This window comes from Sorghum bicolor, chromosome 8 (assembly GCF_000003195.3).
Source record: "Sorghum bicolor cultivar BTx623 chromosome 8, Sorghum_bicolor_NCBIv3, whole genome shotgun sequence".
In the NCBI taxonomy this organism is placed as follows: Eukaryota; Viridiplantae; Streptophyta; class Magnoliopsida; order Poales; family Poaceae; genus Sorghum; species Sorghum bicolor.
In genome coordinates, this window is record NC_012877.2 from 5,436,655 (window position 1) to 5,464,544 (window position 27,890).

General features: G+C 41.5%; 4 protein-coding genes across 5 annotated transcripts; 2 read left to right on the top strand and 2 right to left on the bottom strand.

Annotated features, from left to right (window-relative positions):
• Positions 4,661-5,457, top strand: LOC8079883 (citrate-binding protein). Its single transcript, XM_002441855.1, has 2 exons — positions 4,661-4,933; positions 5,074-5,457. The coding sequence occupies exons 1-2, from the start codon at positions 4,661-4,663 to the stop codon at positions 5,455-5,457; spliced, it is 657 nt and encodes a 218-aa protein (XP_002441900.1).
• Positions 8,072-14,681, top strand: LOC110429780 (putative CCA tRNA nucleotidyltransferase 2). Of its 2 annotated transcripts, none has more exons than XM_021446336.1 (15): positions 8,072-8,467; positions 9,358-9,488; positions 9,884-10,001; positions 10,379-10,431; positions 10,582-10,631; positions 10,708-10,806; positions 11,136-11,245; positions 11,398-11,525; positions 11,721-11,811; positions 12,380-12,463; positions 13,307-13,372; positions 13,474-13,618; positions 13,872-14,036; positions 14,144-14,238; positions 14,321-14,681. In XM_021446336.1, exons 1-15 carry the CDS (start codon positions 8,126-8,128, stop codon positions 14,432-14,434), a joined length of 1,791 nt encoding a protein of 596 aa, XP_021302011.1. In that variant the 5' UTR covers positions 8,072-8,125; the 3' UTR covers positions 14,435-14,681. The 2 variants fall into 2 exon arrangements, with proteins under 2 accessions (XP_021302011.1, XP_021302012.1); XM_021446337.1 differs by having other exon boundaries at positions 13,310-13,372.
• On the bottom strand, positions 18,110-20,283 carry LOC8079884 (probable fucosyltransferase 9). Its single transcript, XM_002442852.2, has 2 exons — positions 19,902-20,283; positions 18,110-19,825 (listed from the first exon to the last, which is right to left on the bottom strand). The coding sequence occupies exons 1-2, from the start codon at positions 20,167-20,169 to the stop codon at positions 18,261-18,263; spliced, it is 1,833 nt and encodes a 610-aa protein (XP_002442897.1). The 5' UTR covers positions 20,170-20,283; the 3' UTR covers positions 18,110-18,260.
• On the bottom strand, positions 25,571-27,656 carry LOC8076284. The gene is made up of 3 exons (XM_021446500.1): positions 27,350-27,656; positions 26,794-27,020; positions 25,571-26,289 (listed from the first exon to the last, which is right to left on the bottom strand). The coding sequence occupies exons 1-3, from the start codon at positions 27,612-27,614 to the stop codon at positions 25,675-25,677; spliced, it is 1,107 nt and encodes a 368-aa protein (XP_021302175.1). The 5' UTR covers positions 27,615-27,656; the 3' UTR covers positions 25,571-25,674.

Below are 27,890 nucleotides of genomic sequence, written 5' to 3' on the forward strand. Positions count from 1 at the left end.
GAGTAAATACCTAAGATCCAAAACCTTGACTTAAGTGACAGCCAAACCCAATGACTCCTATTTTTGGAGAGGACTCATGCATATCAAAGATGAGGTGTTGCCTAAAGGTTCCTTCGATATTAAAGATGAGAACAAAATGAGGTTCTGGGACGATACATGGGTAGGAGATAAGCCTCTAAAAGTTAAATATTCATCCTTATATAATATAGTGTGTGACCCGCACGCAACCGTTGCGAAAGTGATGGCCACAACACCCCTTAACATCTCCTTTAGAAGGGGCCTGGTGGATAATAAACTTATAGCATGGCTTAAAATAGTAGCTCTTATGTTGAATTGGTGGAAGGTTCAGATTACTTTCGTTGGAACTTAACCAAATCTAGGTTATTTTCGGTTCGCTCTTTGTATCTCCACCTTATTGATACACAACCACTTTTTCTTCATAAGAAGATCTGGAAAATTAAAATTCCTCTAAAATTTAAAATCTTTCTTTGGTTTCTGCAAAGGGGTGTCGTCCTAACCAAAGACAACCTCGCTAGGAAAAACTAGCCAGAAATGTATATGTTGTAATGGGAATGAAACTATCCAACACTTATTCCTCGATTGTTCTTTTGCCAAAATGATTTAGAGGATTATCTTTTTTGCTACTAATTTAAACCAACCGAGATCTATAAACTATATGTTTGGTACTTGGCTTATCAATCAGCATAAGAAAATTAAAGGTTTGATCTGGGTTGGGGTGGCTGCCATATCACTACACCACAACACTTTTATAGCGTCAGACATCTGACGCAAAATCTTTTTTTTTGCAGTTAGATGATCTGACGCTAAACATTGCCTAGAGACCATCTGACGCTAAATCTTAATTTAGCGTGCTATTGTCTGACGCTGTAGGTACTTATATTCAGAGTCTAACTATCTGACGCAATAAGTCTTTAGCGTCAGGACTTACTGCGTCAGCTCAGGACTGACGCTATATCTTTTTTGCGTCAGATCGTGTGAGGCTGTAACGACTTTTCGCGTCAGACGGTTCGGCGCCTATGTTGGTGTTGTGGTGTAGTGTATGTTGGGCTATTTGGCGATGCTGCAATGATGTTATCTTTAACAAAACAAAAACTAAGGGTTAACAAACATATTGAAGCCATTGATCAAAAAGTTGACTTGATCTTGATTTGATTCTGTGACGAAGTATCTTCAATTCATCAACAAAGATTGTCCTGTTGTTAGATCTGGTTGAATGCTATTGAAAATATTAAGGCATTTCTAGTCTTCCAAACTGCCCAGCAAAGGAGGATGGCAGCTTCCATAAAAAAACGTGAATGAATTGCATCCTTTAAGAAGGACATGGCATCTGGGAACTCAATAATGTCAGGCATGTCAACCTCAATCATCTGGCAGCATTGTTTGGCGAACTCACAGTGCAAAAAAAGACGATGATGAACTGTTTCTTCGATGTTATGTGTACAGAGGACACAGGAGTAGCTTTGAAGTAGCATATTCTTCCTTCTCGGGATGTTCCTTGTACTTAGTCTATCCTTTAGAAGTAGCCAGGAGAAAACTCTATGCTTAGATTGACAGAAGCTATCCTAGATCCATGTAATTGCAGGATGGTGTTGTGAGTGGCCAATAATGCTTTTGTAAGCTCTTGATGAGGAGAAAGTATCGCCCCAAGTGTATCTTCAAATATCTTGTTCTGTGCTTAACTGCATTTGATCTGTAGACTGAGCTAGAGCTTGTAACTGGTCAAAAGCAGTTTCTGATAGTGGAAGATGTAAGAGATGTGTCAGATCTTCATGCTGTAACGCAATAGCAATAGAGATGTTATTATTCTTTGCAAAGGAAAACAATTGTGGATAATTGTCTCTGATGTTGTGGTTTTTCCATCTGTCTTGCCAAAAGAGGAAGGATTCTCCATTTTGAATCTGGATTTCTGCTAAGTCTTTGAACTTTCCTAGATTCTTTAGAGTGTCTCTCCACCAAAAAGAGTCTTTTTTCCGAACCCTTGCATGTTGAAGATAAGGTACATTTGAGATGAAGAAAGTCTAATGACTTTATTAATAGTAGTAGGATACAAACAGATAAACACTTACTTTGTCGTGAAAATATAGTGTATTTTTATTTATCTTAAGTTTGATTAAATTTATAAAAAAATAAGTTTGACTTCATATAAGCTCTGTTAAAAATATTGTGGAATGTATTCTTATAACTTACCTTTTTTATGTTCGTAGAAGTTAATAATATGTTTTCTGTAACTTTAGTCAAATATGAGGTAGCTTGACTTGGGATAAATGAAAATAAGCTATATTTCAGGACGACAGAGTGAGTAGATAGATAAGGCGTAGACCATCTTCTTTTGAGCAATTTTGCACTTGAATTGATATATGAGTTTATTTACTCCCAGATGAAAATCTTCTCTCATTTCTAGGTAAAATTGGTGTAACTAATAAATTTAAAAATTTAGATGTGGGAACAGAAAATTAAATTGACCCGATTCTTACCACACATCTAGCTAATCTGGGTGTGAAACTCATATAAAACATCAGGACTTCTTTATTAAAACATGCTCACAAAATTCAGACGTAGGAATGACTTTTTTCACCCGGCCGGCAATTGTTCATATGAGCTTTGGCCAATGGTACGGTAAACTAACTGTTAACAGCAGATTACGGCACAAACGAACAGAACTCGATGACCAAATCAAAAGGAAAACCCCGGCATCATCAGATTCAGACACCGCGCACAATTTCACTTAGTTACCATCGCCGTGAATACGCGAGCTGCCTAGGTTGCCCGTGTTCATGAGGGGACGTAAAGGAAACTCGATCGTGATCGCTCAGATCACCGTACGTGCACGCAGCACGCATCTAAAACCCCATCATGCTCATCGCTCCGAGGAGAATTTTCCTTAGGTTCCACCACGTAGGCTGTACTGTTTCCATCACCTTGTGCTTCACGGCCACGCAGTACATACTCCGTGCTTCATTTATCTAAAAAAACATACTCCATGCTTTGTTTTCCACTACCGGATCGGATGCTATCCCTTTTAGCTAGATTTGAGTTTTTTTTTGTCCAAGTATATATATCCGACTAATTCAACACACGTTATAATTTACTCTATTTCGGTTTCTGGTTTTCAGATGTTACATTTCTTGTTCTATGTTATATGATATCGACAAGCTACTCTAAATATTTCTTGTTAATTCTATCTATGCAAATATGGTCAATATATTGTTTGCAGTTTTGCTGTGGGCCTGTGGTTGAAATAGTGGGTAACTGTTAGTTTGCTGGTGTACTTTCCCAGTCGAGCTAGTCTGGTCGATACTTTCCAATCAGTAAACGATTTCTGTCGGTAATTGGCAATTGACGACAGGGAAATTTTCTTCTCCATTAGGCTTATACTCACTCCCTCCATCCCAAATTGTAAGTCATTTCAAGAATCTTAGAGAGTTAATTTATACTAAGTTTGACCAAATTTTATATGATAAAATAATAATTATTATGATACCAACTAAGTATCATTAGATTCTTTCTTAATTATATTTTTATAGTATACTCACTTTTTATATATGTTACAAATCTTAGTATTTCTCTCTATAATTGTGGTCAAACTTGAGAATGCTTTGACTCTCCAAGATTCTTGGAATGACTTACAATTTGGAATGAATAGAGTATTAGTGGTTGATAATTGGTAAATATATATATTGATAACCGTATGTGTTTGTAGGAGGCACTAGTACCTTTATCATCCTAATAATTCATCATCAGAACTGTCAGTAAATCAGAACACAGAGAGGACATCATATATTTTGGACTGGCTGATGATATGGAGATATAGCACACTACTCCTATAAATGAGTAAATTGTGGGGCTAAAATTACTGTTTATCCAACCAGTGAAATGACAGTATTTCTGAAGGAACTGAACGGGTGGCGAAGACAAATAAGGCACACCAAAACCGTCTGAGTTGTGACCATATACTGTATCTATGAACAATCCTTGGATCATTGGGGGCTAGCATTTTGAGGATTTTGCCTGGACGGTTTTTAATTATTACTGCCTTTTCTTGACTCATAACAGGATAGGATAGGCAATCTCGAGGCCAGAGAAACGAGCACGCAGGGAAAACAGCACCGTACCGGACATTCACCATAGGTAAACTCGCTCCGCTGAGGTAGATTGACTTGTTTAATTAACATAACAGTAAGTCAGTAAGACAAATCTGGATTAGAGGTGGCCAGTTAGTCTTGGTGTCTTGCATGCGTACGTAGCTGTGTTTACACTGCCTAGCTGCCAGCCAGCAGCTAGCCACAAACTGACTCTTGCGTCCACAAACAAATGAAACCAGACCAATCCTCTCTGTGTAAACACCTACAGCATTGCAAAGCTGCAATTTTCTATATGAACAAATAACATGTCGATATCTATCTCTCTCCCAGTTTAGTAAGATCCCCAGGGCCTTCTTGTATTTAAGCCACATGAACCTTACTTGCAGATCCTCACATCAGTCACAGCTCACAAAGCCCAGCTAGCTTAATTAGCAGATCGAGCTACAGCAGACAGTAATAAGCAACTGTCACGTCAACTAAACAAGGAGAAGACAATGGCTTCTCATGCTGTCGTCGTCCTCCCCCTCCCTTGGCTTGCCAGCTGTGTTTGTGTCTGCATGGTTGCAGTAGTAGCCTTGTTGGCGTCGTCTCCGGCGCCGGCGGCCGCGTCGCGTGCCGCAAGGGCCCCTGTCCACGGTGGCAACCCGACGGTGGGGTTCACGGAGGTGAGGCTGACTGAGAGCAACTTCGAGCTGCAGCGTCCCTACGACGAGCCGAGCGGCGACCGGTACAGCTTCCACGGCGGCGTCCGGCAGCTGTGGGTGCTGTCCTCCGACAAGCCCCACGCTCGCAACAGCCACACCAGCCCCAGAACGGAGATCAGGATGACGGTAATTAAAATTAATTCAAAGATGATGATCTCTAATCACCTAGCTACTCTGTGATATATAACTAGTTACCTCTGTTGTCTTGTAGATTAATTAGCACCGCACATGTTTTTATCTGTTTGTTCTACTATCCTACTTTCTAGGGCTACGACTACTCTTCTGGGGTGTGGCAGTTCGAGGGCTACGGCTACGTGCCCGCCGGCACGACGGGGGTGTCCATCATGCAGGTGTTCGGCGCCGGCGAGACAGCGACGACGCTGATGCTGCACGTCTACGACGGCGCGCTGCGGTACTACGACCGGCAGGTGGTGGAGGACGGCATCTACGACCGGTGGTTCCGGCTCAACGTGGTGCACGACGTCGGCGCGTCGATGCTCACCGTCTACATCGACGGCGTCCAGAAGCTGCAGGCGCCGGGACGCGGCGGCGACTCGCACTACTTCAAGTTCGGCGTGTACGCGCAGAGGCACGCCTCCAGCTGCATGGAGTCGCGCTGGAAGAACATCAAGATCTTTAGGAAACATTAGTGATCGATAGGGATGAAAACGGATCGGATACGGACGGATATCACCGATATCATATTTGTTTTCATATTTCTGATCGGATTCGGATACGAATACGGATAATGTCAATCATGTCGGATAAGATATGATTGGATGTCGACATCATAAATATACGATTTAAGTATTCGGATACGGATACGGTATCGGATGTTAAACATTCGGACTCGGATACGGACACATCTGAACCTCTCTAAACGAATTCGGTCTCGAATACGGTCGGAAAATATCCGTACCGTTTTCATCCCTAGTGATTGATGCATGGTTTCATTATTCGAGAGCCGGCAGCAGCTCAGCAGGGTTTATTAAAAATTTGCGACAGATTATTGTCTATACGGTGATTATATTGAGTGTTCTTGGAGTTTGCATTTGCGCATGTTTTAGTGGATGCTTGTATTTATCATAGTATCTTTCTATGTATATGTGGTTCCCTTATGCATTATTATATATGTTGTTATTCCTGTCATCAGTGTGTAAATAATGGTGATATATGTTCTTTGGCATTCTTATTAATTAGTTTATTATGTATTCCTCTAATATTTCGGGTGTCTGAATTTTAAGATAACTTCAGACAATAGTATGGTGTACTACCAATTAGGCAATTAGTACAAATAAATTATCACTTTTTATAATTTGTTATTTAATTTTATGTCATAGCATATCAAAATTTTATCCTTGTCTTACTATTAAAAATAATTATAAATTGTTAATTTGTCTTTTTGCCAACACATATTAGATTTTGTTAGGTTTGTGGTTTTGTCTAATAGTTTTTTATTCCCAGAACAAAAACTGCAAATTGCGTCTACATAAATTGCAGTGAAATAAAACTATAATTTTAGTATATAAAATATATGAAATAAATGTTGTCTGAAAGAAAATTGAAATTTAGGCACCTGAAATTTAACAAATCCTTTTATTATAATACTTGTGCATGTGTGATTGTGAAGATGATGTAATCATCGTTCATGTACTTCCCTTCGACTGTTCATTTAGGCCTGTAGAGGAAGGCAACTTTTTTTTGTTTATCCATTTCTCCTCAAGGCTTTATTTAGGCCTATATAAATAGGAAAAGAAAAAAGAAACGGCGAGAAACAGATAACAAGTCCGACTGCAGCCCATGGGCGAAGTTTTGGCCCAGTTAATGGGTTAGGAATTTATTCCATCAATCATTTTCACACCTGCCACAATCAAATGGACTTGAGTTTCATATCGGGACAAAAGAAATTTAATGTGAAAATAATACATTCGGCTTATGTAACAATCCTAAGGCACCGTTTGTTTTTACGGGAGCTATTCTCAATCGCAGATTTGGTTTACAAATTTGTACTAGCCAGGAACTGTTCCGCTCTGTCCCTTCCGACGTAAATGAACATGACCTAAATATACCACGGATTGGAACACTTCATTTTCAACAGGAAACCAATAATAATCTAAAACATACCATGGAATAAATAACTTTTATAGCTGGAATAATAACAAATATAACATACAATCATTAAATTTTAGAACTGGAACAACCCAGACTAGGCCATTTTTAGTGAGGAATTTTATAACGTTGTTTCCAAGACTAACAATCTCATATAAAATCAAATGAAACCGGATGAAACACCATTTTCAATGGAAAACTTTATTCTATTGTTTCATAAGCATTTAATTCATGGCTAATAGAGATTGGTAATCGTGTCAAGAGGATTTTATCGCCATGTAAACCATTTCCTCTCTCTTCTTTAACAACGTTGCTATGCCATCGAAAATGCTTATGTGATAGCTTATTCAATACAAACTCTACTCAAACTTCCACTGAGAATGGCCGGGTGCTACTAAGAGATAGTTTGGTATCCTCATTGCTCATGCTTCACGCTCTAGACTTTGAGCGATGGTCGATCTTGTTTGGTAGCGCTTTCAAAATTGCTTCATCTCCGGTAGTGGGCTAGTGGCAAAGGAAGAGGAGGGCAAGCCATGAGAGCACGAGGAGGGGGCACGAGTGATGGAGAGGGGCACCATAGGCATCGGTGGGGAGGAGTATGGTGCATCGATGGTGGTGGATCTCGATGAGTGTGGGGAAGAAGGGTGTCCGACAAGGGGAGGAAGATAACGACATAGACATGGAAGACAAGAGTGGTGGAGCAAAAATGGCTCACAGTGCAAATTATGGTAACATAAGCTTTTCCTTTCATATATTTCCTATATATACATGAAACTTAAATCAAGGGAACCGGAAAAAAAAGAAAGAGAAAAGAAGTAAAAAAGGTAGGCGACACAAACAAATCATTAAGAAAAGCTCCCAATTCCTTCAAAACATCATGAAAAAGCTCCCATATTGCCAATCGTGTGCATGCAGCATGTGCAATCTGCCTTTGCAATCCAAATAACTAGTCTAAAGTTTATAAGATTTTATGTGACGAGAAATCTATAAAATTTTACAAAATTTATGAGGAAAGCACCCAGGCCAGCGAAGGGAAAAGAAAAAACGGAACAAGGCAACGGGTGACGTAGTGAGGACGAGGGCCAGATGCTTTGAGATTCGTTTTAGCCACGTGTCCATCCTAGGATATGTCCTGCGAATTAATTTCCATCCTGGAACCGGGCGGCCGAGGCAGCAAAAGGGGAAGCGAGACCGCCGGCAGTCCGCCACATGCCTCCTGGCCTCCTCCCTCGCGGCGGCCTCCTCCTCCTCATCCTCCCCCATCTCCGCCGCCACTTGCCGCCGCTTTGCCCTGCTCTTCGAAGCAGCCCCTCGCATAAGCGCCCGGGACCAGGAGCCTTCTTCGCCCCCGTACGCGCCGTCTCCGGCTACTCCGGCATGGCGGCGGGGACGCCGGAGGAGCAGCAGCAGCAGCAGCGGAGCGTTGTGGTCAGGGAGACCGTGGAGCTCACGGAGACGGAGGAGCGCATCTTCAACCGCCTTCTCGAGGTTGTTCGCCACTTCGGCCTCGGCACGCAGCTCCGCGTCGCCGGTGGATGGGTCCGGGACAAGGTGAGCTTTTCTTCATTTTATTCCCTTTTTCCCCCTTCTACATACAAAAGGAAAAGTGTCTCTTGCCTTGTTGGACGTAGACTCTACATATATCAGTAAAGAGTAGATAAATTATTAATATACTGGGGTTTTAGGATGTGATTGCTCGCTGTTGATACAAAGGGGACTGTCCGTTGTTATGTTGAATGACACTGAATTGAGTCCTTTAGATTCTTTAGGGTTCTTGCTGAGGGTTTTCGCAGAAAACGTTTTGTGATTTAGTAGGTAATATAAGTGGTGTTATTTTGCCCCCCACTAGGCAAATGTCAGATAAGTGTAGCCTCTTATGCTTGTATGGCATCGGATGATTCCTCCATTTGGTGGGATTTTACAAGGTCTAATGTATTTTCGGACTAGTCGTATGATGATTATTTTTGGGTGGTTTCTCTATCCTATAGGTTTTTCAGGGTTGGTCTTGCATTTTTGTATTAGCATTGCATGCATGGGAAAATTTTCTACTGCATTTGACTTGGAAATTTTGGATGTAACAAGCACTATTTGGCATAGTATAACTTGTGGATAATCCTCAAAACATCCTATTTATCAGGATACATAGTAGTCATAGTTGGGTTGGGTTTTGCTGGCAAACTCTACTTGTTTTGCTATCTTGCTTGAGGGTTTTGGTAGGGCTAATGCTCGCTGATCCCTTTGTGGTCAGAGGGATAGGGTTGGAAAGTTGGTGGCGGGAGGTTCTTTCTGTGTACTTGTGAACTTTGTAATTTCGTTGCTGAGGTAGTGAAATTTGGTTTTGCTGTGGTGGAAAAAAGTTATCAGGATATTTCTTCTTCATATTTTTTGGGCTTATGGTATAGGATGATTGTTGTCTAATTTTATAACTGTTTCCTTGGCAGCTATTAGGGAAAGACTCTGCTGACATTGACATTGCCCTTGACAATATGACGGGCCAGAATTTCTGTGAGAAAGTAAATGAGTACTCAAAGTTGATAGGGGAGCAGCAGAAAGGAATTGGTGTTATCCAGTGGTATGTGTTTGAGTGTTTCTTACTATGGTAATCCTAATGAGTAAGCTTATTACAGGTGCTGCTTGCTCATGGTTTGGGTGATCCTTTGCTTTAAGTTGTCTCTAGTCGTTTCTATTTCCTATCACAGTCTGTTTCTTCTTGTAAGTAACCAGGTGAGGTGTGTGTGTTTTGCTGGGTTTAAGTGCTAAGAGTTTTTCTACTCCTTTCCCTCTTCTTTCTACAGTTTTTTCTCTCTTAATGAAATGTTGTGCAGCTCTCCTGCGTGTTCGATAAAAAACTGTTGCTGCTTATACCATTTTGCACTTGCTTGGCCCAAAGCAATTGCACTGTTTGATATAGTTTGACTGTTTGTTTATCCATCAGCTTGAATCATGACTTTTATTAGTTTTTTGCAGTAATCCTGATCAATCCAAGCACTTGGAAACTGCTAGGATGCTTATTCTCGACATCTGGATTGATTTTGTTAACTTGAGGTCTGAACAATATGCTGAAAACAGTCGTATCCCTACAATGGTGTGTACTTATATCCATCCCTTTGCATGGTTATTTGTTGACCTTGTTAACATGACATAATATCTGTTTGCAAGTTGCACATTTATTTTCTACCGAGAGATATTGGCCACATTCTTATATGCTTAGTTGAACATTTCCCTTTGTATTGACATGTCCCTGACCGGTGTGAATTTCTTTGTTAATTTGTTACGAAGAGTTATTATTACAATTAAACCATATGTTGAGTGAACTGCAACAGGTAGCCGTTAACATTTTTGGCAGCTCAGTGTTTGTAAACTTCTTGTTTGCTGCTTCATTTCTTTAGCTTATCCTTCATCCACTCGAAGTCTTTATAGATAGCCTTTTACATCCTGTATATGGCTATGTCACGTTTGCAGGAGATTGGTACTGCTAAGGAAGATGCATACCGCAGGGACTTGACAATTAATAGGTATATTTCATTTTCAGATGGGTTTGTTGTGTCTCCAAAGCCATCCTTTCATCGTTGCAAATTTGATTCTAATTTGAAATAAAAACTTTGAAGGCAGGCCTATTCTTCATAAGCCCTATATTTATTTTATTCCTTTTCTAACTTTGACAGTTTGTTCTTTAATGTCAACAATAACTCAGTGGAAGATTTTACTGGAAGAGGTGAGTTTGGTAGTACTTCAATGGTACAAGTTCAAGTAATGTTTTACAATATTCATGCTGCTATGCCATTATGAAGGTATTGAGGATCTCAAAAAGGGCCTTATTGTTACTCCTTTGCCTGCCAAAGCTACCTTCCTTGATGACCCACTTAGAGTTCTTCGAGCAATAAGATTTGGTAATTCAAAACACCTCCCAGTTGATCTCTAAGATTTTTTAATTTGTTATATCGATAAAGTATTAATGATAAGTTATTAAAACTTCTTAGTAAGTTGATAATGGTGTTACAATTAATTCGTTACTGAGGTAATTCAAGTTGAGAACTTAATTATTGTTTCTGTTACATAGATATTTTGATGTATGGCCAATTCATAGCCTTTGTTATGTCCATAACTGCTTATGTAATTACTCATCAAGAAATGAATACTGTGTATCATAATAGATAATAACTTTGAATCGGAACATCTTATTTTATTTGCACAGGCTAATGCTGCTTGCCTCTCTCAGCTGCTAGATTCAACTTTACATTAGATAAAGATTTGAAAGAAGCTGCATCTGATGAAAAGGTGAAGTCAGAGCTTGGTAGCAAGATTAGTAGAGAACGTATTGGTCACGAGGTTGGATGCATACACCACTTACAGCTAACTACTATTTGTTCATTTCTTTGCTGCTTTAGTGTATAGCCAAGCCTTTTGTGATTCTTGACAAACTTAGTAAAATAGCATGCAAAACCTTTGCTCATCAATTTACCTTGTTTTTATATTTTCAGATTGATCTCATGATGTCAGACAAACACCCTGTTAGAGCAATGTGTGACATTCGTGATTTGGGGCTATTTTACGTTGTATTTTCTTTTCCTGAAAAGTCCAACCCTCCAGTTTTTGACAAGTGTGATTGGTATGTCCTTATTCTAACATCCCATATTCTTCATATTTTGGATTCAGACAACCGTTTGTCATTCAGTTACATTTCAAGAAATTGTGGTTGTATAATTATGGAAGTATTAACACTATCGTGCACTTTCTGTTTATTATGTCCATTATCATGTCTACTTTAGTTCGGTCTCATCTTTGGTCTCCTATGGGTATACAGGCAGTGTGTTTCGCATATTGAAGCAGCTTGGGATCTTGCATATTCTATTGGCAGCTCTGTGTTCAGCAGCGGTTCTGACCCCAAGTCACAGGTCTGAATTTTTATCATACTTCTTGATATGTGAGCACCCTGAAAGGCCAAAACCCCCTCGCTCTCTCATGATTTGTGTCTGTTCTTTGCTCTGCTTAGGTTTGCCTCCTAAACTTTAGTAGCTCCTAAATGGTTTACTCCCTTTTAGTCACTCCAAAGTGACTAGAGAGGACTAAAGGCCATTTAGTCATAGTGTTTGGGTAAAAAGTGACTAAATTTAGGAGCTGCTAGGTGAACCAAACACCCCTAAAATTATTTAAAGAGTGATACTTTGTTACTCCACTGCAAGTAAGAAACACAAACTACTGCAACTTTAAAATGTAACATTTTGTCTGATTTGTTGGTACTGATCGGCTACTCAAGTCATTTACAGAAAATGTGTGCTGATTGAACTACGAAGTGAATCACAAATAAAGCTTTCAATTGTGATGTGATAACAAGCTTATATCTCCAGTTTCATGTTATGAAATTTACTAAGCTGTGTATTATGGCTAGCAGGAATTATTTGATTATAATTTGTTCGCTCTTGGCTTCCTTTTTTTAACATTAAGATATGTTATGATGTTTAGGATGAGCGACGAAGGCTTTGCTTATATAGTTCATTATTCAATCCCCTCCGAAATACGTTCTACTTGGACAAAAGATCTAAGAAGGTAACAACTAAGTGGTGGATCATCTGATTTTCTTTTTCTAATGCAAGGCTTTGAAATTTTTGTACTGGCTCAATTTGTGCATTTTTGTTGACTAATTAGTCACTTAAAATTAACTGTATCAACGGGGACATTTACTTGATACTATTTTGCTATATTGACTGGAGAGGCAAGTTTGCTGTGCCATGGCTATTTAATTTTTTCGGCATGCAACATTATCTGCAGTGCTCTTGATGCTCTTTCTTAATCAGAACACACTTTAATTGTTTATTAAGCAGGCAAATTTATTTGTTTACAATTTACTTGCTTTGAGTGAACCCTTAACTGCTCTAAAAGACAACCCTCTCTAGCCCAGTTTGCAAATAATGCCACTTTTGACCAAAGCAGTCACAATTTTGCTACTGCTTGCTAATTGGACTTCAGATAAAGAGCATCTCCTTTCTTTGGTGTATTTGTCCAATGCACCCATTGGATCATTACCTTCCCTTTGATTACTTACCTTCTTCGTGAAAATTATTGTATCTTGTTACTCATACAACTGTAATGCTGGGGGGAAGCTCACATGCATAGCTTCTATCCTGTGGAGGGACTTTTTATAGTTCTATTTGGCTTCTGATGTCCATTAACCAGACCTTGATCGAAGGTTGGTGACTAGATAGCATGTTGCACCATAAACATTTGTTTGCTTGCTTTCTTTGGTTGCCAAAGTTGTGCCGAGCTTTAAGGAGCAAATAAATTTGGATATTAAATTAACTTCAACAAATGAAGCTGCTCTTAGATATCCATTTTCATGTTCATTGCATTATTTATTTCGATTGCTTGTTTAAGAGTCTGTTGCATCATCAGCAGGTTCCTGTTTCTACCTTTATTATCAAGGACTCACTAAAGTTGAAAAACAGCGATGCTGAAATGGTATGCTCTCTTGGGTTGCTCCCAACAGCATTGTTTGTGATTCTGGCCAGTTTTTTGTACCATGACAACAAAATAACTTGCAATAATGTCTTCTCCTAAAGGTTGTCAACATACTTGCTGCTAGCGAAAAATTTGCTGAACTAATTCCTCTCCTTGAGACAAATTCTGATGTGTGTACACTCAAAGAGAAATTGGAAGATGAATATCTTGAGATACCAGAAGACAGTGTGAAGCGTGTTTTTGCAGGTCAGTATTCGACATGCTAGTTTCTTAATTTGTTAGGTCTTCAGTACTGGTTTATCCTTTGTAATCTGATGCCTCTAATGCTTGGTGTTTCTTCATTTGATTATTCAATGTCACAATATACATTTGATTTGTTACAGTGCTTGCATATTTTTGCTAATGACTGAATCTGGTTCTTTCATTGTCACAAGATTCATATATTCTTTTTTGTTTTTAAGTAACATTTGGGGAACATGTTCGACTCTCAACATTTCAGGACTTATACTCCGCGAAATAAAGGACTTTTGGCGGGTGGCACTGCTTTTATCCATTATCTCCTACCCAGAAGCTGAAAATGCTGCTGACACCCTCAACAAGCAGGATGAACTGCATCAGAGGAAAGAGAAATACATCATAGTTGAGCATTTCATAACTGACCTAGGTAATTGATGGTTGTGGAACTTGTGGTTTTCCCATGTCTGCAAGCGCTTAGATTTACTAGCTCATATGATTGGTTAACTGTCCTGGTTTATTGTTTCTCTTCTCCAGATCTTGATGGGGTGTGGAAGTTGAAGCCGGTACTCGACGGGAAGTCTATTATGGGAGTTATGCAGGTCAAAGGAGGTCCACTGATAGGAAAATGGGTACGCCATGACTCTGCCCCCTTCCCTAGATCAGGCTAATTCTTGACCCTGAAAAAGCATGAAAACCTGTTTATTATTGCAGCAACAACGTGTACTGAAGTGGCAGCTTGCGCATCCAAACGGAACCGTGGATGAGTGCATCGAGTGGATGAAGCAGTCACAATCGAAACGACAAAAAGTAGAATCGAGCACCTGATAGTCACAGGCATTTTGAGCATAGGCCGTGTAGGCAGTCTTGAGATAGGTTACCAATTGACCCTTGGAACAGTTTGCAAGAAGCCACTGTCTGTGAACACATGCACCGAAACACCTGCTGTGACCGGTGGCAAATGTAAAAAAACGTCTTGTTACAACACCTGCATGATCTCGGATAATTTTCACAGAGTTATTATTGTTGAAAAGACCCTGCATGAAATCTAGTAGCTGAATTGTTTTTTGTTTTCTTATTCTGGATGGCACAGTGCGGACTGGGGAGAAGGGTGGGTTTTTTTATTATTATTTCAAATTCTGAAAACAGTTGATCTTATGGGAGCTGACAAGCGCAGATCGCAAAATGTCTAATTAAAGAGCATGTTAAAGAATTATGGCCCAAATCTATTTTTGAGGAAAATCCTGTAAAAATAGGTTTTGGCTAAACGTTACATTTCCTTTAGCAATATTCACTTGCTACCATTCTTTTTTTTTCAGTTTGGTGAGTGGTGAAGCAAAACCCATCTGGTGCACACTCTGCATTATTGCACTTCGTTTCAGGGAGAATTCGGACTAGCTTTCTTTGGCATCAATACATCTCGATGTTTCGCATAGACTGATGTTAAATATTTATACAGACTTAAAAAGGAGTTTTAGGGAATTCGAGCATGTTTACATCCTGCAAGAAAGAGAAATGTTTAATTCGTTGCTTCAAATTTCAACTGTGATGTGCCATTCGGAAAGCTGTCTCCAGAATCAAGACAGTGTTTCTTAGGCCTTATGCCAATCCCGTGTATCGTCAGATTGGAAAATTGCTAGAGGTGTTCATGTACAGAGATTTTAAATGATGAATTGATCCGAATGCAATATCAGGTTCTGGTTTCGAGTTTACAAATAGCAGCAAATGAGTTGCTAGAGTCAACACTCATTTAAACATGAAAAATGAAAAATGCATTCGGATCAATTCATCATTTAAATGCCATGCTTTCAAGTCCCTGTCATTGGTCCAAATTTCAAGAATGGTGCATAACAAAAATAATAACAGGAGCAACACTGTTTTGTATAAGTTCTAGGCACTGCCCAAGATGCGGGTCGGGCCATGTAGCCCACCGTGTCGAGATTTTAGACACGGCACTGGCGCACTGCCCTTATGTCGACATGGTCTAAAAAATTTTTGTGCCATGCCGTGCAGTGCTTCGAGTCATGCCAAAGACCATGACCCACACTCAAATGGCACGGACCAAGTTCCAATTAACAGAAGATATCTCAAAAAAACACAATTCTAGCTTTGAATTTGGACAATACGCTTGTTTATAAGTTCAAAATTAGAATTGTATTTTTTTAGGGCAGAGGGAGTAGACCTGATCTTCCCTCTTCTGTACTGCCAGTGGAGGGAGCTGAAAACACCTACTCTTTTGTTACTGCTCCTTCGTCTGCCTCACGTCTCTCTCCGTCTTTCTTGTCGTCTTTTATTGTGTTCTTGCCAATGTCGCGCCCTTCCTCTCTCACCTTCGTCACACCCTTCTCCGTCGAGCTGCTCCTTTCTGCTGCACCACTCCTCCCTGCCTTTGTTGCACCCTCCCTCGTCTCCGGTTGCCAACGCTGCTCCACCAGATCTTAGCCGACTCGTCAAGCCAACGAAGAAGCCCCACCAAAAAGCTTGAGATTTGGACTGAGGAGCAAGAGCGAGAGCTAGCTGCTGCGAGCTAGATGAGAACTCTATCAAATTAGCCCTTATATATGTCATCAGATTTATCAACTCACCCAACACGCTGATTGACACAAACCTAGCTACAACTTCATGCACGAGGGTGCGAATTGAAGCAGACTATGAATAAACTTAGTTCACAACCAATTAAGTAAATTGAGTTAGAGTATTGCAACATTTCTAACTCCTCATCATGGAAGTGAAAGATTTGATTGCTGAGAAACATCATGTGTGAGTTACAACCTGGGGCGGGCGGCAGCGACCATGCGAGGGTGGTCCGACAGAGGTAGGGTGGCCGATTTTAGAAGCAGCAACTTTAGATTAGAAGAGGGTAAGTGTAGAAGGATAAGTGAAAAGATTTGAGTGACATATGGGAGTGACAATAAAATTGAACCATTCCATCTAAATATACCGTTGTCCGTTCTTATAATTATGAAAGAATTCGCTCCATCCTACCACGCTTCCCATGAAGGGACCCTAAAATCAAAATTTGTGAATCACATGACGACCAGACAAGCACACGCGTTGGCGTGAAATGGTTACATTTTAAGGGCGGCTTGTTTGGTTACTCTTGGTTTTTTAGTCTCATTTTGCACGACTCCACTTCACCAATAAAATTATTTTTTGGGACTTCAGCTCTATGATCAGATCTGTCAAAACAGCTCAACATATAGAGTTCCTTAAAATATGCTCTCACATGATGTCATATGTAGGATGAGGTGAAGCCGGTAGAAGACACTATTTTTGGTTTCTTTCCACCCCAAATATGTAAGACCATGTTTTTAGAAGCTTCATCGGTGGAGCTGTTTTATTTTACCTCGTTTGGCAGAAAACGGTTCCTAGAGCCGTTGGAGAAACCCTGCCAAATAGGCTTTAGCACCTATCACAACGAATGTTTGGATACATGCATAGAGTACTAAATATAGACTATTTACAAAACTAAAATCACTGCTAGAGAGTAATTTACGATTAGTCCATGATTGGACACTAATTGCAAATAAAACGAAAGAGCTACAACACCTGCTAAATTTTAACACATCCAACCAAACACTCTATAAATCTGTAGGAACCAGTGCTGCCAAAATATTTGCATACACTCGGGTTTCACTGGCTGTGAGCAGAGAAATAACTTGAGTCAGAATACTTAGCCTTTGTTTGTGGTTGGAGAGTAAAAGGGTGTCACATCGGCGTAGGATATGAAAAGGGAGTGTTTGGATAATAAAAAACTAATTATATAACTCGCCTCGAAACTGTGAGACAAATTTATTGAGCCTAATTAATCTACCATTAGCATATATAGGTTACTGTAGCACTTAAGGCTAATTATGGACTAATTAGGCTTAAAAGATTAGTCTCACAATTTCCAATTATGTAATTAGTTTATTTTTTATCTATATTTAATACTACATGTATGTCTCTAAACTTTCGATGGGAAGATGGGTGAAAACATTTTGAGTGAGGAACTAAGGCCTTATAATTATTAATGCAGAGTTCCGATCTAACCCATCATCATGAAAGTGAAATATTTGACTGGGATAAACATTAGTAGACCTTTGACCAAGTTGAGTAACATTATTCTTGATTAAACTGGTCAACAAAACAACATCTACTTGCCATTAGTCTTTATACTGGATTCAGCTACACCCATGCTCAATCAACCAAAAACCATGGATCTCGTTTTGGGTCTCTCGTTCTGTTGCAGGCATACCAAGCAATGGAAATAGCAAGTTCAAAGGGATAAAAAAAAACCTTACTTCATGAGCCCTTTTTAACTATCGTTCTCACTTTTCTGATAATCAAATATATTTAACTTTGACTAAATATATATTAAAAAATAAATTGTATAGTATCCAATTAGTATTATTTTTTATTCATTAGATAGATTTTTTACAATAAACTTATTTAGAGTTATAAAATGATGTTAATATTTTAGCGTGAATACTATAGTGACACTTAAAAAGAGACAGAAAGAGTAAGAGAAAAGTAATTTTGAAGTTTTAATGTGGAAAAATACTTCCAGTCGTATGTTATCAATTGTGCATGAGGATGTACAGTAATTTGAATTTCCTACATACTAGTACGCGCTATCGTAGCAAGGGTAAATTAACAGCGCCACGTGGATCGCCTAGTCAAAAAACTTGACCCCATTCTTGAAATCCTCGCAGACCCTGACATGGCGTGCCAGGTCCTCCTTGTCCACGGGCTTGCCCTGGCACTCGAGGCCCCGGGGCGGCGTGAGGTTGCACGGCTCCACGGACACGGCTCGCCGGCACGGTGTCTCGGGGACCTTGTGGTCGAACGCGGTGAGCAGGATCGCCGGCCGGACGCCGGCGAGGCTGCTGCTCACGTACCCGAACGTGGATAGCCCCGACGTGATCAGCTCCTCGGAGAAGCTGAGCAGGTAGATCTCCGCCAGCGCTCTCTGGTTGTGCGCCAGGTTCTCCGTCGCCTGCCGCTCCTCGTGCGTCCGCTGGAACACGCCCACCCTCCTCGTCGACGTCGACGTCGAGCCGCCGCCGCCGCCGCCCTTAGCCATGCCCATGCGCGGCGCAGAGTACCTCGACCTCAGCCTCTTGTAGTAGTCGGCGTACAGCGACGCGACGAAGATGGCCGTGGAGTTGTTGTTGGAGCTGTTGCCATGGCCGCCGCCGGTCGCCGCCGCCGTAGGCGTCGCGGCCTCGTCGGTTTCCGGGAGTATGTGCTCCTGCCGGGAGCAATTGAGGATCTGGTCGTACATGTCGTCGGCCGGGATGGAGGCGAAGCCGAACATCCTGACCTGCACGCCGATCCTCCGCGTCGCCGGAGCAAGGTAGGAGCGGTAGTACCTGGTGACCAAGCTCCACACGGGGTTGGCCGGGTGGAGCAGGTACCGGGACAGGAGGTGGTGCACGCTCTCCTTCTCCGGGAACAGCCGCCGGAGCTCGTCGTGGAACTCCGCCACCGCGTACAGCGATGGCGCGAAGTAGAGGTCGCTGTACAGGAGCAGCCAGTTGATCTTGCCGAGCACGCGCTGGTGCTCGCCGCAGAAGAAGATCCCGTCCCTGAGCAGCCACCCTAGGCTCAGGTACACGTACGACGGAGGCACGGTCGTCGTCGTCGCCGTCGCCGTCGCGTTCGCAGCCGGCGGCGGTCCGAGTCCGACCTTCTTGTCAACGACGAGCCTCGTGTACGACTGCTCCATGTCCTGGCCGACCCGGAACAGGTTGGCGACGGGGAAGTCGTCGTCTGCCGGGAGCCGCCACGTCGCGCCGGGGAACGGCTCGCAGAAGAGGGCGGCGGAGTCCGGCGGCAGGGCGGCGAGGAGGACGCGGTCAGTGAGCAGCGCGTAGAGGAAGGCGCTCACCATGGACAGCATGCGGTTGCCGAGGCCGTCGAAGGGGAGCCAGACGACGTAGCGACACTCCTCCATGCCGCCCTCGGCGGCGGCGGCGCTGCGGCCAGACCGGAGCTGCTCGATGGACCTGGCGTACTGCGGCGTGCCGGGGGCGCACCGCCTGTGCCGGGCCTCGTACGCGCGCAGCTTCTCCAGGAGGTGCCGCGACGGCGCGAAGGGGAAGTGCTTGTAGTACCATGATGACTGGTACCGGCTCCGGCACGACCGCCGGTCCATGCCCGGCGGCAGAAGACCGCCGAGGAGCTCGTTGTTGTGGCCGCCGCCGCCATGTGGTGGATCATCGGCGTCCATAAACCCTGAAGGACAGATAATAATATATCCAATGAATGAATAGCTAGAAGTTTCATGGCGAATGACATGGGAATGGATGACCTGCTCCTCCGTCGTCGTCGTTCATGGCGGTGAGCTTGGCAATAGCGGTCTGCAGCCAGGCCGTTGACGATCTCTCTCGTCGGAGGACGAAGAAGGCGAGGAGGGGTAGCGTCACCAGGCTGGCGACGACCACCACATGGCGGCGGCGGCACCTCTTCCTCTCCGTCGCCGGTGGACACGGCGGCTCCGCCGTTGCCGCCATAGGATAGTCGTCGTCGACGTCCAGCTTTGTCGTGACGGCACCAGCACCACTGCTCGTCATCTCCATCGTTCGATCAGCCTAGCTAGCTAGGCGCTGCAATGGATATGCTACACTCGTACGAAGAAGCAGGCATATGCTACGACGAGGTCAACGCAGGAGAGAGATTATTGGATTTAAATTCGGGAGAAGTTTATTTACGCTTTTATTTAGGCCTTGTTTAGTTTCTAAAAAATTTTGTAAAATTTTTTAGATTCTCCGTCATATCGAATCTTTAGACACATGCATGAAGTATTAAATATAGAGAAAAATAAAAACTAATTGCACAGTTTGGTCGAAATTGACGAGACGAATCTTTTAAGCCTAGTTAGTCTATGATTGGATAATATTTGTCAAATACAAATGAAAAAGCTACCGTGTCGATTTTGCAAAATATTTTGGAACTAAACAAGGCTTTACTTGTAAAACGCATATGGTCAAGGTCAACTAGTTACATGCACGGTGTTGCTTGCTCCTTCAGAGTTGGCTTGTGCATTATTGCTCCTTAATTCCCCAGACGGTCTCTTTCGAGTGTTCACGTCTGCACGGTATATATCTCCGATTACCCATGCCATAAATATATGGGCTGCTAGCTGAGTCATCGGAGAGTGACACGTGTGTTCGTTTTCTACCGTACTAAGCACTTGAAAATAAACTGACCGGCTCGGATGACTTGTGTGGCCCATATTATGCTTGAACACTTAGGCCTTGTTTAGTTCACCCCGAAATCCAAAAAGTTTTCAAGATTCTTAATCATATCGAATCTTGCGGCATATGCATAAAAGCATTAAATATAGACGAAAATAAAAACTAATCACACAGTTTGACTGTAAATAACGAGACGAATCTTTTAATCCTAGTTAGTCTGTGATTGGACAATATTTACCGCAAACAAACGAAAGTGCTACAGTAGTAAAATTCACATCTAAACAAGGCCTTATATATGGTCAAATTTATTTTGCTCTCTCACCTTTTGAATACGCATTGAAAAGTGTGTAAACACATATCTCAATGCAAAACTATATTAAAATATATGTTTGTACACTTCTCAATGCGAATCAAATGAGTAAATGAGTAAGAGAGTGAGGACATATACTCTTAAAGGCAAAAAAAAAAAGAGCCTTCGCTTATATATCCAATGAATGAATAGGTAGAAGTTGAGTTTAGGATTGCATCAGGTTGTGTAAACCGGAACATATATATGTAGTGTATAGGCATGTTTTAGACTCTACATCATGATTTTAGTCTTGGACTATCTGTATTGTTATTTAAAACAAATCTAACTACGATTGCAGCAAGGCAAGGCACCGCAGCTGATGATGATGAAACGAAGATCGAGTCAGTCTCCAGTTCTCCACGTACGTACGCGTTCATGCATGCCGTTAATTAAGTTGAATTTTGTGGTATAGATAAATTATTCACCAGGTCAAACGGAAAGCTGCTGAACAACAGAGTCGAAGTCGATCATTTTTGTAGCTACCAGTAGTAGCTACAAACCGCGGCGCCGGTAGTATCTCCATTCTCCAAGTGGCCTAGCTGTTAATTCGACCAACGGAAACGGAAGGAACCACCAAACCAGAGGCGGGTGCTGAACCTTTTATTTTGACGGGGATCATTATATTCAGTCGTCTGACTGACCAATGGGCCTCCGGCACAGCGTGTCAGCCATAGTTTTTTTTTTATCCTGTTATATATTATATATTGCTACATATTTCTATTATTGAAACCAGAGGCCGGTTCCTTGAAAATAATCTAGATAAAGCAGCCAACTTAAAGGGGTTGTTAGTTTGTTTCAAGCAACTATCTGGTATGAAAATTAACTATGATAAAAATGATCTTCTGGTTCTAGGTATGGATGACGAGAGGGCTAATGATTTTGCAAAAGTTTTTTGCTGTAAGAAAAGTGATTTCCCTATGAAGTATTTAGGAGTTTCATTGCATTTTTCAAAACTAAGAAGAGAAGATTTACAACCCGTGATTGATAAAATTGTTAAGAGAATAGCTAGGTGGAAGGGTAGGCTCCTGTCTTATGCTTAAGTCTTATCTAGCCAGCATTCCGATATATTTGCTTTCCATAATTAAGTTCCCTAGACGGGTTATTGACATGCTTAACACCCATATGGGTCATTGACCCATATGGGTCAATTTCTTTGGAACAATTTTGAGGATAGGCACAAATATCACTTGGCCAATTGGCAACTTATTGCTCAGAAAAAGGAACTGGGGGTCTGGGGATCCCTGATTTAAGAAGTTTGAATATGGCTCTTTTTAAGTTCTTGGATTTTCAGATATCATTTAAATTCAAATTCTATTTGGACAAGAATTGTTGGTTTTAAGTATAAAACAAGAAATCCAAATATTTTTTGCTGCTCGGAGGTGGGGGCTTCTCCTTTCTGGAAAGGAATTATTTGGGCTATACAGGCTGCCTATATGGGAATTAGATGGGTTGTGGGGAATGGTGAAAAAGTTAGATTCTGGGAAGATCAATGGCTGGGTAAGAGCATCTCCGAGAGCCTTTCTAAATCTCACTCTCTAAATCATCATTTGGAGAGCCATTTGCATAAAAATCACTATCTATATTTTTTTAGTTTCCAACAGTTTTGCTAAATCTCATGCGCACTCTAGAGAGTCATTCTCATCTTCTATATTTGGCTAGCGAAAAACCCGGAATAGACAATGGCTATATTTGGATGACCATTTAGAGAAGTTTTTCACCAAAATTGTTATTCCTAGCATTTAGGAAGAATATACAAAGTCTCTTGGAGATGCTCTAACACAAGCTTAGCTATTCTTTTTTGGCCTCTTTATGTTATTAATGAGCAGCAAGGAAAGTCGATTAGGGATGTATGGAATGGTGAGGAGCTTCAGCTCTCCTTTAGGAGAAATATATCTGAAAGGCTTATGAACATGTGGGAAGAGTTAAGAGTGGCTGTGCAAAGCATTACGTTGAATGATGAGTGGACTTATAGTTCTACGGAAAAGTATTCTGTGCAGTCCTTATATGTTGTTATTAACCATAGGGGGTGGTTCCGGTTTTCATCCCAGCTGTTTGGAAGTTGAATATTCCTCCTAGGGTGCAATTCTTTCTTTGGTTGGTCTCTAATAATAGAGTGCTAGGGATAACCTAGCAAAAAGAAGGGAGGTGTGTTTCGCATATTGAAGCAGCTTGGGATCTTGCATATTCTATTGGCAGCTCTGTGTTCAGCAGCGGTTCTGACCCCAAGTCACAGGTCTGAATTTTTATCATACTTTTTGATATGTGAGCACCCTGAAAGGCCAAAACCCCCTCGCTCTCTCATGATTTGTGTCTGTTCTTTGCTCTGCTTAGGTTTGCCTCCTAAACTTTAGTAGCTCCTAAATGGTTTTGTCCCTTTTAGTCACTCCAAAGTGACTAGAGAGGACTTAAGGCCATTTAGTCATAGTGTTTGGGTAAAAAGTGACTAAATGGGACTAAACTTAGGAGCTGCTAGGTGAACCAAACACCCCTAAAATTATTTAAAGAGTGATACTTTGTTACTCCACTGCAAGTAAGAAACACAAACTACTGCAACTTTAAAATGTAACATTTTGTCTGATTTGTTGGTACTGATCGGTTACTCAAGTCATTTACAGAAAATGTGTACTGATTGAACTACGAAGTGAATCATAAATAAAGCTTTCAATTGTGATGTGATAACAAACTTATATCTCCAGTTTCATGTTATGAAGTTTACTAAGCTGTGTATTATGGCTAGCAGGAATTATTTGATTATAATTTGTTCGCTCTTGGCTTCCTTTTCTTAACATTAAGATATATTATGATGTTTAGAATGAGCGACGAAGGCTTTGCTTGTATAGTTCATTATTCAATCCCCTCTGAAATATGTTCTACTTGGACAAAAGATCTAAGAAGGTAACAACAAAGTCGTGCATCATCTGATTTTCTTTTTCTAATGCAAGGCTTTGAAATTTTTGTACTAGCTCAATTTGTGCATTTTTGTTGACTAATAGTCACTTAAAATTAACTGTATCAACGGGGACATTTACTTGATACTATTTTGCTATATTGACTGGAGAGGCAAGTTTGCTGTGCCATGGCTATTAATTTTTTTTGGCATGCAATGATGCAACATTATGTGCAGTGCTCTTGATGCTCTTTCTTAATCATTAAGCAGGCAAATTTATTTGTTTACAATCTACTTGCTTTGAGTGAAGCCTTAACTGCTCTAAAACACAACCCTCTCTAGCCCAGTTTGCAAATAATGCCACTTTTGACCAAAGCAGTCACAAGTTTCTATTGCATGCTAATTGGACTTCAGATAAAGAACATCTCCTTTCTTTGGTGTATTTGTCCAATGCACCCATTGGATCATTACCTTCCCTTTGATTACTTACCTTCTTCGTGAAAATTATTGTATCTTGTTACTCATACAACTGTATGCTGGGGGAAGCTCACATGCATAGCTTCTATCCTGTGGAGGGACTTTTTATAGTTCTATTTGGCTTCTGATGTCCATTAACCAGACCTTGATCGAAGGTTGGTGACTAGATAGCATGTTGCACCATAAACATTTGTTTGCTTGCTTTCTTTGGTTGCTAAAGTTGTGCCGAGCTTTAAGGAGCAAATAAATTTGGATATTAAATCAACTTCAACAAATGAAGCTGCTCTCAAATATCCATTTTCATGTTCATTGCATTATTTATTTCGATTGTTTGTTTAAGAGTCTGTTGCATCATCAGCAGGTTCCTGTTTCTACCTTTATTATCAAGGACTCACTAAAGTTGAAAAACAGCGATGCTGAAATGGTATGCTCTCTTGAGTTGCTCCCAACAGCATTGTTTGTGATTCTGGTCGGTGTGTACCATGACAACAAAATAACTTGCAATAATATTTTTCATTTTAAGTAACATTTGGTGAACATGTTCGACACTCAACATTTCAGGACTTATACTCCTTGAAATAAAGGACTTTTGGCGGGTGGCACTGCTTTTATCCATTATCTCCTACCGAGAAGCTGAACATGCTGCTGACACCCTCAACAAGCAGGATGAGCTGCATTGGAGGCAAGAGAAATACACCAGAGTTGAGCGTTTCATAACTGACCTAGGTAATTGATGGTTGTGAAATTTGTGGTTTTCCCATACCTGCAAGCGCAGATATTTACTTGTTCATATGATTGCTTAACTGTCCTGGTTTATTGTTTCTCTTCTCCAAATTTGTGAAGATATTGTCTGGCTGGGAATAGTTCTCATGTAATCGAACGGCACCTTAATGAGTTCTGAGTTATTATTGTTGAGAAAACCTGCATGAAATCTGGTAGCTGAATTCTTATGGAGCAGCCAAGCGCAGATCGATGCACATCAAATTCAGTAGGCATGTTAAAGGTAGTCAAGATTACATGCATATCTGACGCATATATTGCAGACAATACACATCAGTACACATAGTGGCTAATAAGTGCCATGACTTATCTAAGCAATGCAAGCAGTGGCCTCCAAAGGTTATATATGTTTACAGGTTTTGTCAGTGGCCATAACCCACGAATTACCCTACTCTCAAGGAAGCAGTGACCAGGCGACGCACATTTTGATCCTAACCAAACCAACATCAAAATAAGCTACGCTTCTCAAGGCCGACCTGGGATAATAAGTGAGCTTCTGCGAAACAGCAGTGGTCTCACCAGTATCACCACCGAACAGCACCGCATCCAGGCCAAGGATCAGCTGCCCCTGGTGGTGGTCCTCGACGACGACGACACGGCGCCGCAGCGTGATCTCCCCGTCGTCCTTGACGGGCACCACCTCCTGTCCACGGGTGTCCAGCAGCACCACGTCCTCGCCTATGCTCGTGGTGTGGGCGCTGAAACGCGCGCTGAAGCTGCACGACGCGTTGGTGATGTGGGCGGTGACTGTCGCCTCCACGGAGTTTATGATGTGTGCGAACCTGAACTCCATCGCGCAGCTCTCGCTTGGTACCTCCTTCGTTTTGGCGTAGCTGGAGGATCCACGGTAAGCGATGCAGTTGTACCCGAAGTAATCCAAGCATAAAACCTTGTCGTCCTCAGACAATGCTGAGCTGCCTTTGCCCTTCACTTTGAGGTCGATCTCGAAGATAGGTCCGTCTAGAAGCATGACTGCACGGCTAGGGCCTGTAAGTTCCAAGAGTGAGTCCTGCATATGTCAGATACAAATGGGTTCAGTTATCCTGTCCTGTTAGATAAAAGATATAGAGTAGCGGCTTTCAGTAGAAAACAGAATAACTGAGCAGGGGATAAATGCCCATTGAAATAAACATACTAATTAATTATCAGAGTTTCATTTGACAAACAAATTCTAACATTTCAAAGAATAAACAGTATTCACAGAATTACCATGACATCTCTCTAGCTACATTAGTACAAGTGAAGTATTCTGTTGTATTCCTACTTAGTTATTAGAATGGTTTCAATCATGAGCACCCATACAAGTTTTCTTCAAATTGTTAGCTCCATTTCAGATTTTAAGCAACAAACTAAGAGAGGTAAGAGCAAAGAAAACATATCTAGCGAGCGAAAGCAGATTATTAACCATGAATAATTAAATACTCTTGTATGTACAATGTGTAGTGTGCGCACATGCGCAGCTAGTGGCCGGATTGGGATGAAATGAGAGTGAAAGGGATGAAGCTTTGGGTGCCTGCGATGAAGTGAGCGTCTGGCAATTGTTCCTGTCGCGGCAGAAGAGGTAGTTGCGCTTCCAGTCCAGGGAATCGCGCACGGCAACATCGCCATAGACGTCCAGAGGCCACTGGAGTCCATCAGTGAGATGAGCCACCTTGACCAAGAAAATCTCCATGGTGTCCATAGGCGTCACGAAGAAAGGTATCACTGGGCCATCCGTGTGACGCATGGGAAGCAGCTCGGCTGCAAAAACAATTCGTATATATATCATAGTAATTCAGCTTTGCTAGAAAAAAGGGTAAACTCTGGGTTTTGTTGTTTATTTTATTTCTGTCACAATTAGCAATCATAATCACAACTGAGTTACTGGAACATAGATGGCAAATTTTTTTTTCTACCAGATAATAAGGAGTTGGTAATATCATTACTCGCTAGGTTTTTCTAACGATTTTTCATTTAGCGAAAATTCAGTAATCAAGAAAACATATAAATGAAGAAATCAGACAACAAGAAGGCGAAGATAAAGAGGAGAGATGGACACACACACACAAAGGAACAAAGGAAATACGTACTCGGTTTGTAGAAGGCGGCAGCGTCGTTCTTGCCATAACTAGCTATCCAGTCCTTGCGGTGGATCTCAAAGATCTCGTATGCCCCCATCTCCCCATCCTCCTCCTCCTCCACCACCTCCATGGCGTGGTGGTCGTTGTTGCCCTTGCGCGGCCTCTTAGCATCGCCGCCGCTAACCATTTCAGCAGCGACAGTCGTCTCCAGATCCGACCTCTCATGGCTTTGCTCGCTCTCACCCCGCTTCACCTCCAGATCCAACGCCTCCATCTTCCGGAGGCAGGTTAGGGTTTGCTCCAGCGACTACTTTCGTTTCAGGGTCAGCGGTGCGGCGGCGAATGTCTTGTATTTATAGGGATGAAAACGGATATAGTACATATCAAATAGATAAATCGAATATACGTAGTATTGAACAAGAAGTGAAAGGTAGTATACTCCAAGTCCCACCGTATATATTCTAAAATTTGAATTGAACTGGACGAAGGGCCTGCTACCACATTTCACTCTTGTGTTTTGGACGGGTCCAGCATGTTCCAACAATATTTT

Bases quoted from the DNA above. Each gene is read 5' to 3' on its own strand.
- LOC8079883 (XM_002441855.1), top strand. From the start codon at position 4,661: ATGGTTGCAGTAGTAGCCTTGTTGGCGTCGTCTCCGGCGCCGGCGGCC. The intron at 4,934-5,073 runs GTAATTAAAATT...CCTACTTTCTAG, and splicing joins GAACGGAGATCAGGATGACG to GGCTACGACTACTCTTCTGG.
- LOC110429780 (XM_021446336.1), top strand. From the start codon at position 8,126: ATGCCTCCTGGCCTCCTCCCTCGCGGCGGCCTCCTCCTCCTCATCCTC. The intron at 14,037-14,143 runs GTAATTGATGGT...TCTCTTCTCCAG, and splicing joins GCATTTCATAACTGACCTAG to ATCTTGATGGGGTGTGGAAG. The intron at 14,239-14,320 runs GTACGCCATGAC...TTATTATTGCAG, and splicing joins GTCCACTGATAGGAAAATGG to CAACAACGTGTACTGAAGTG.
- LOC8079884 (XM_002442852.2), bottom strand. From the start codon at position 20,169: ATGGAGATGACGAGCAGTGGTGCTGGTGCCGTCACGACAAAGCTGGAC. The intron at 19,826-19,901 runs GTCATCCATTCC...TCTGTCCTTCAG, and splicing joins CGACGACGACGGAGGAGCAG to GGTTTATGGACGCCGATGAT.
- LOC8076284 (XM_021446500.1), bottom strand. From the start codon at position 27,614: ATGGAGGCGTTGGATCTGGAGGTGAAGCGGGGTGAGAGCGAGCAAAGC. The intron at 27,021-27,349 runs GTACGTATTTCC...TTGTTTTTGCAG, and splicing joins TGCCGCCTTCTACAAACCGA to CCGAGCTGCTTCCCATGCGT. The intron at 26,290-26,793 runs GCACCCAAAGCT...TGACATATGCAG, and splicing joins AGACGCTCACTTCATCGCAG to GACTCACTCTTGGAACTTAC.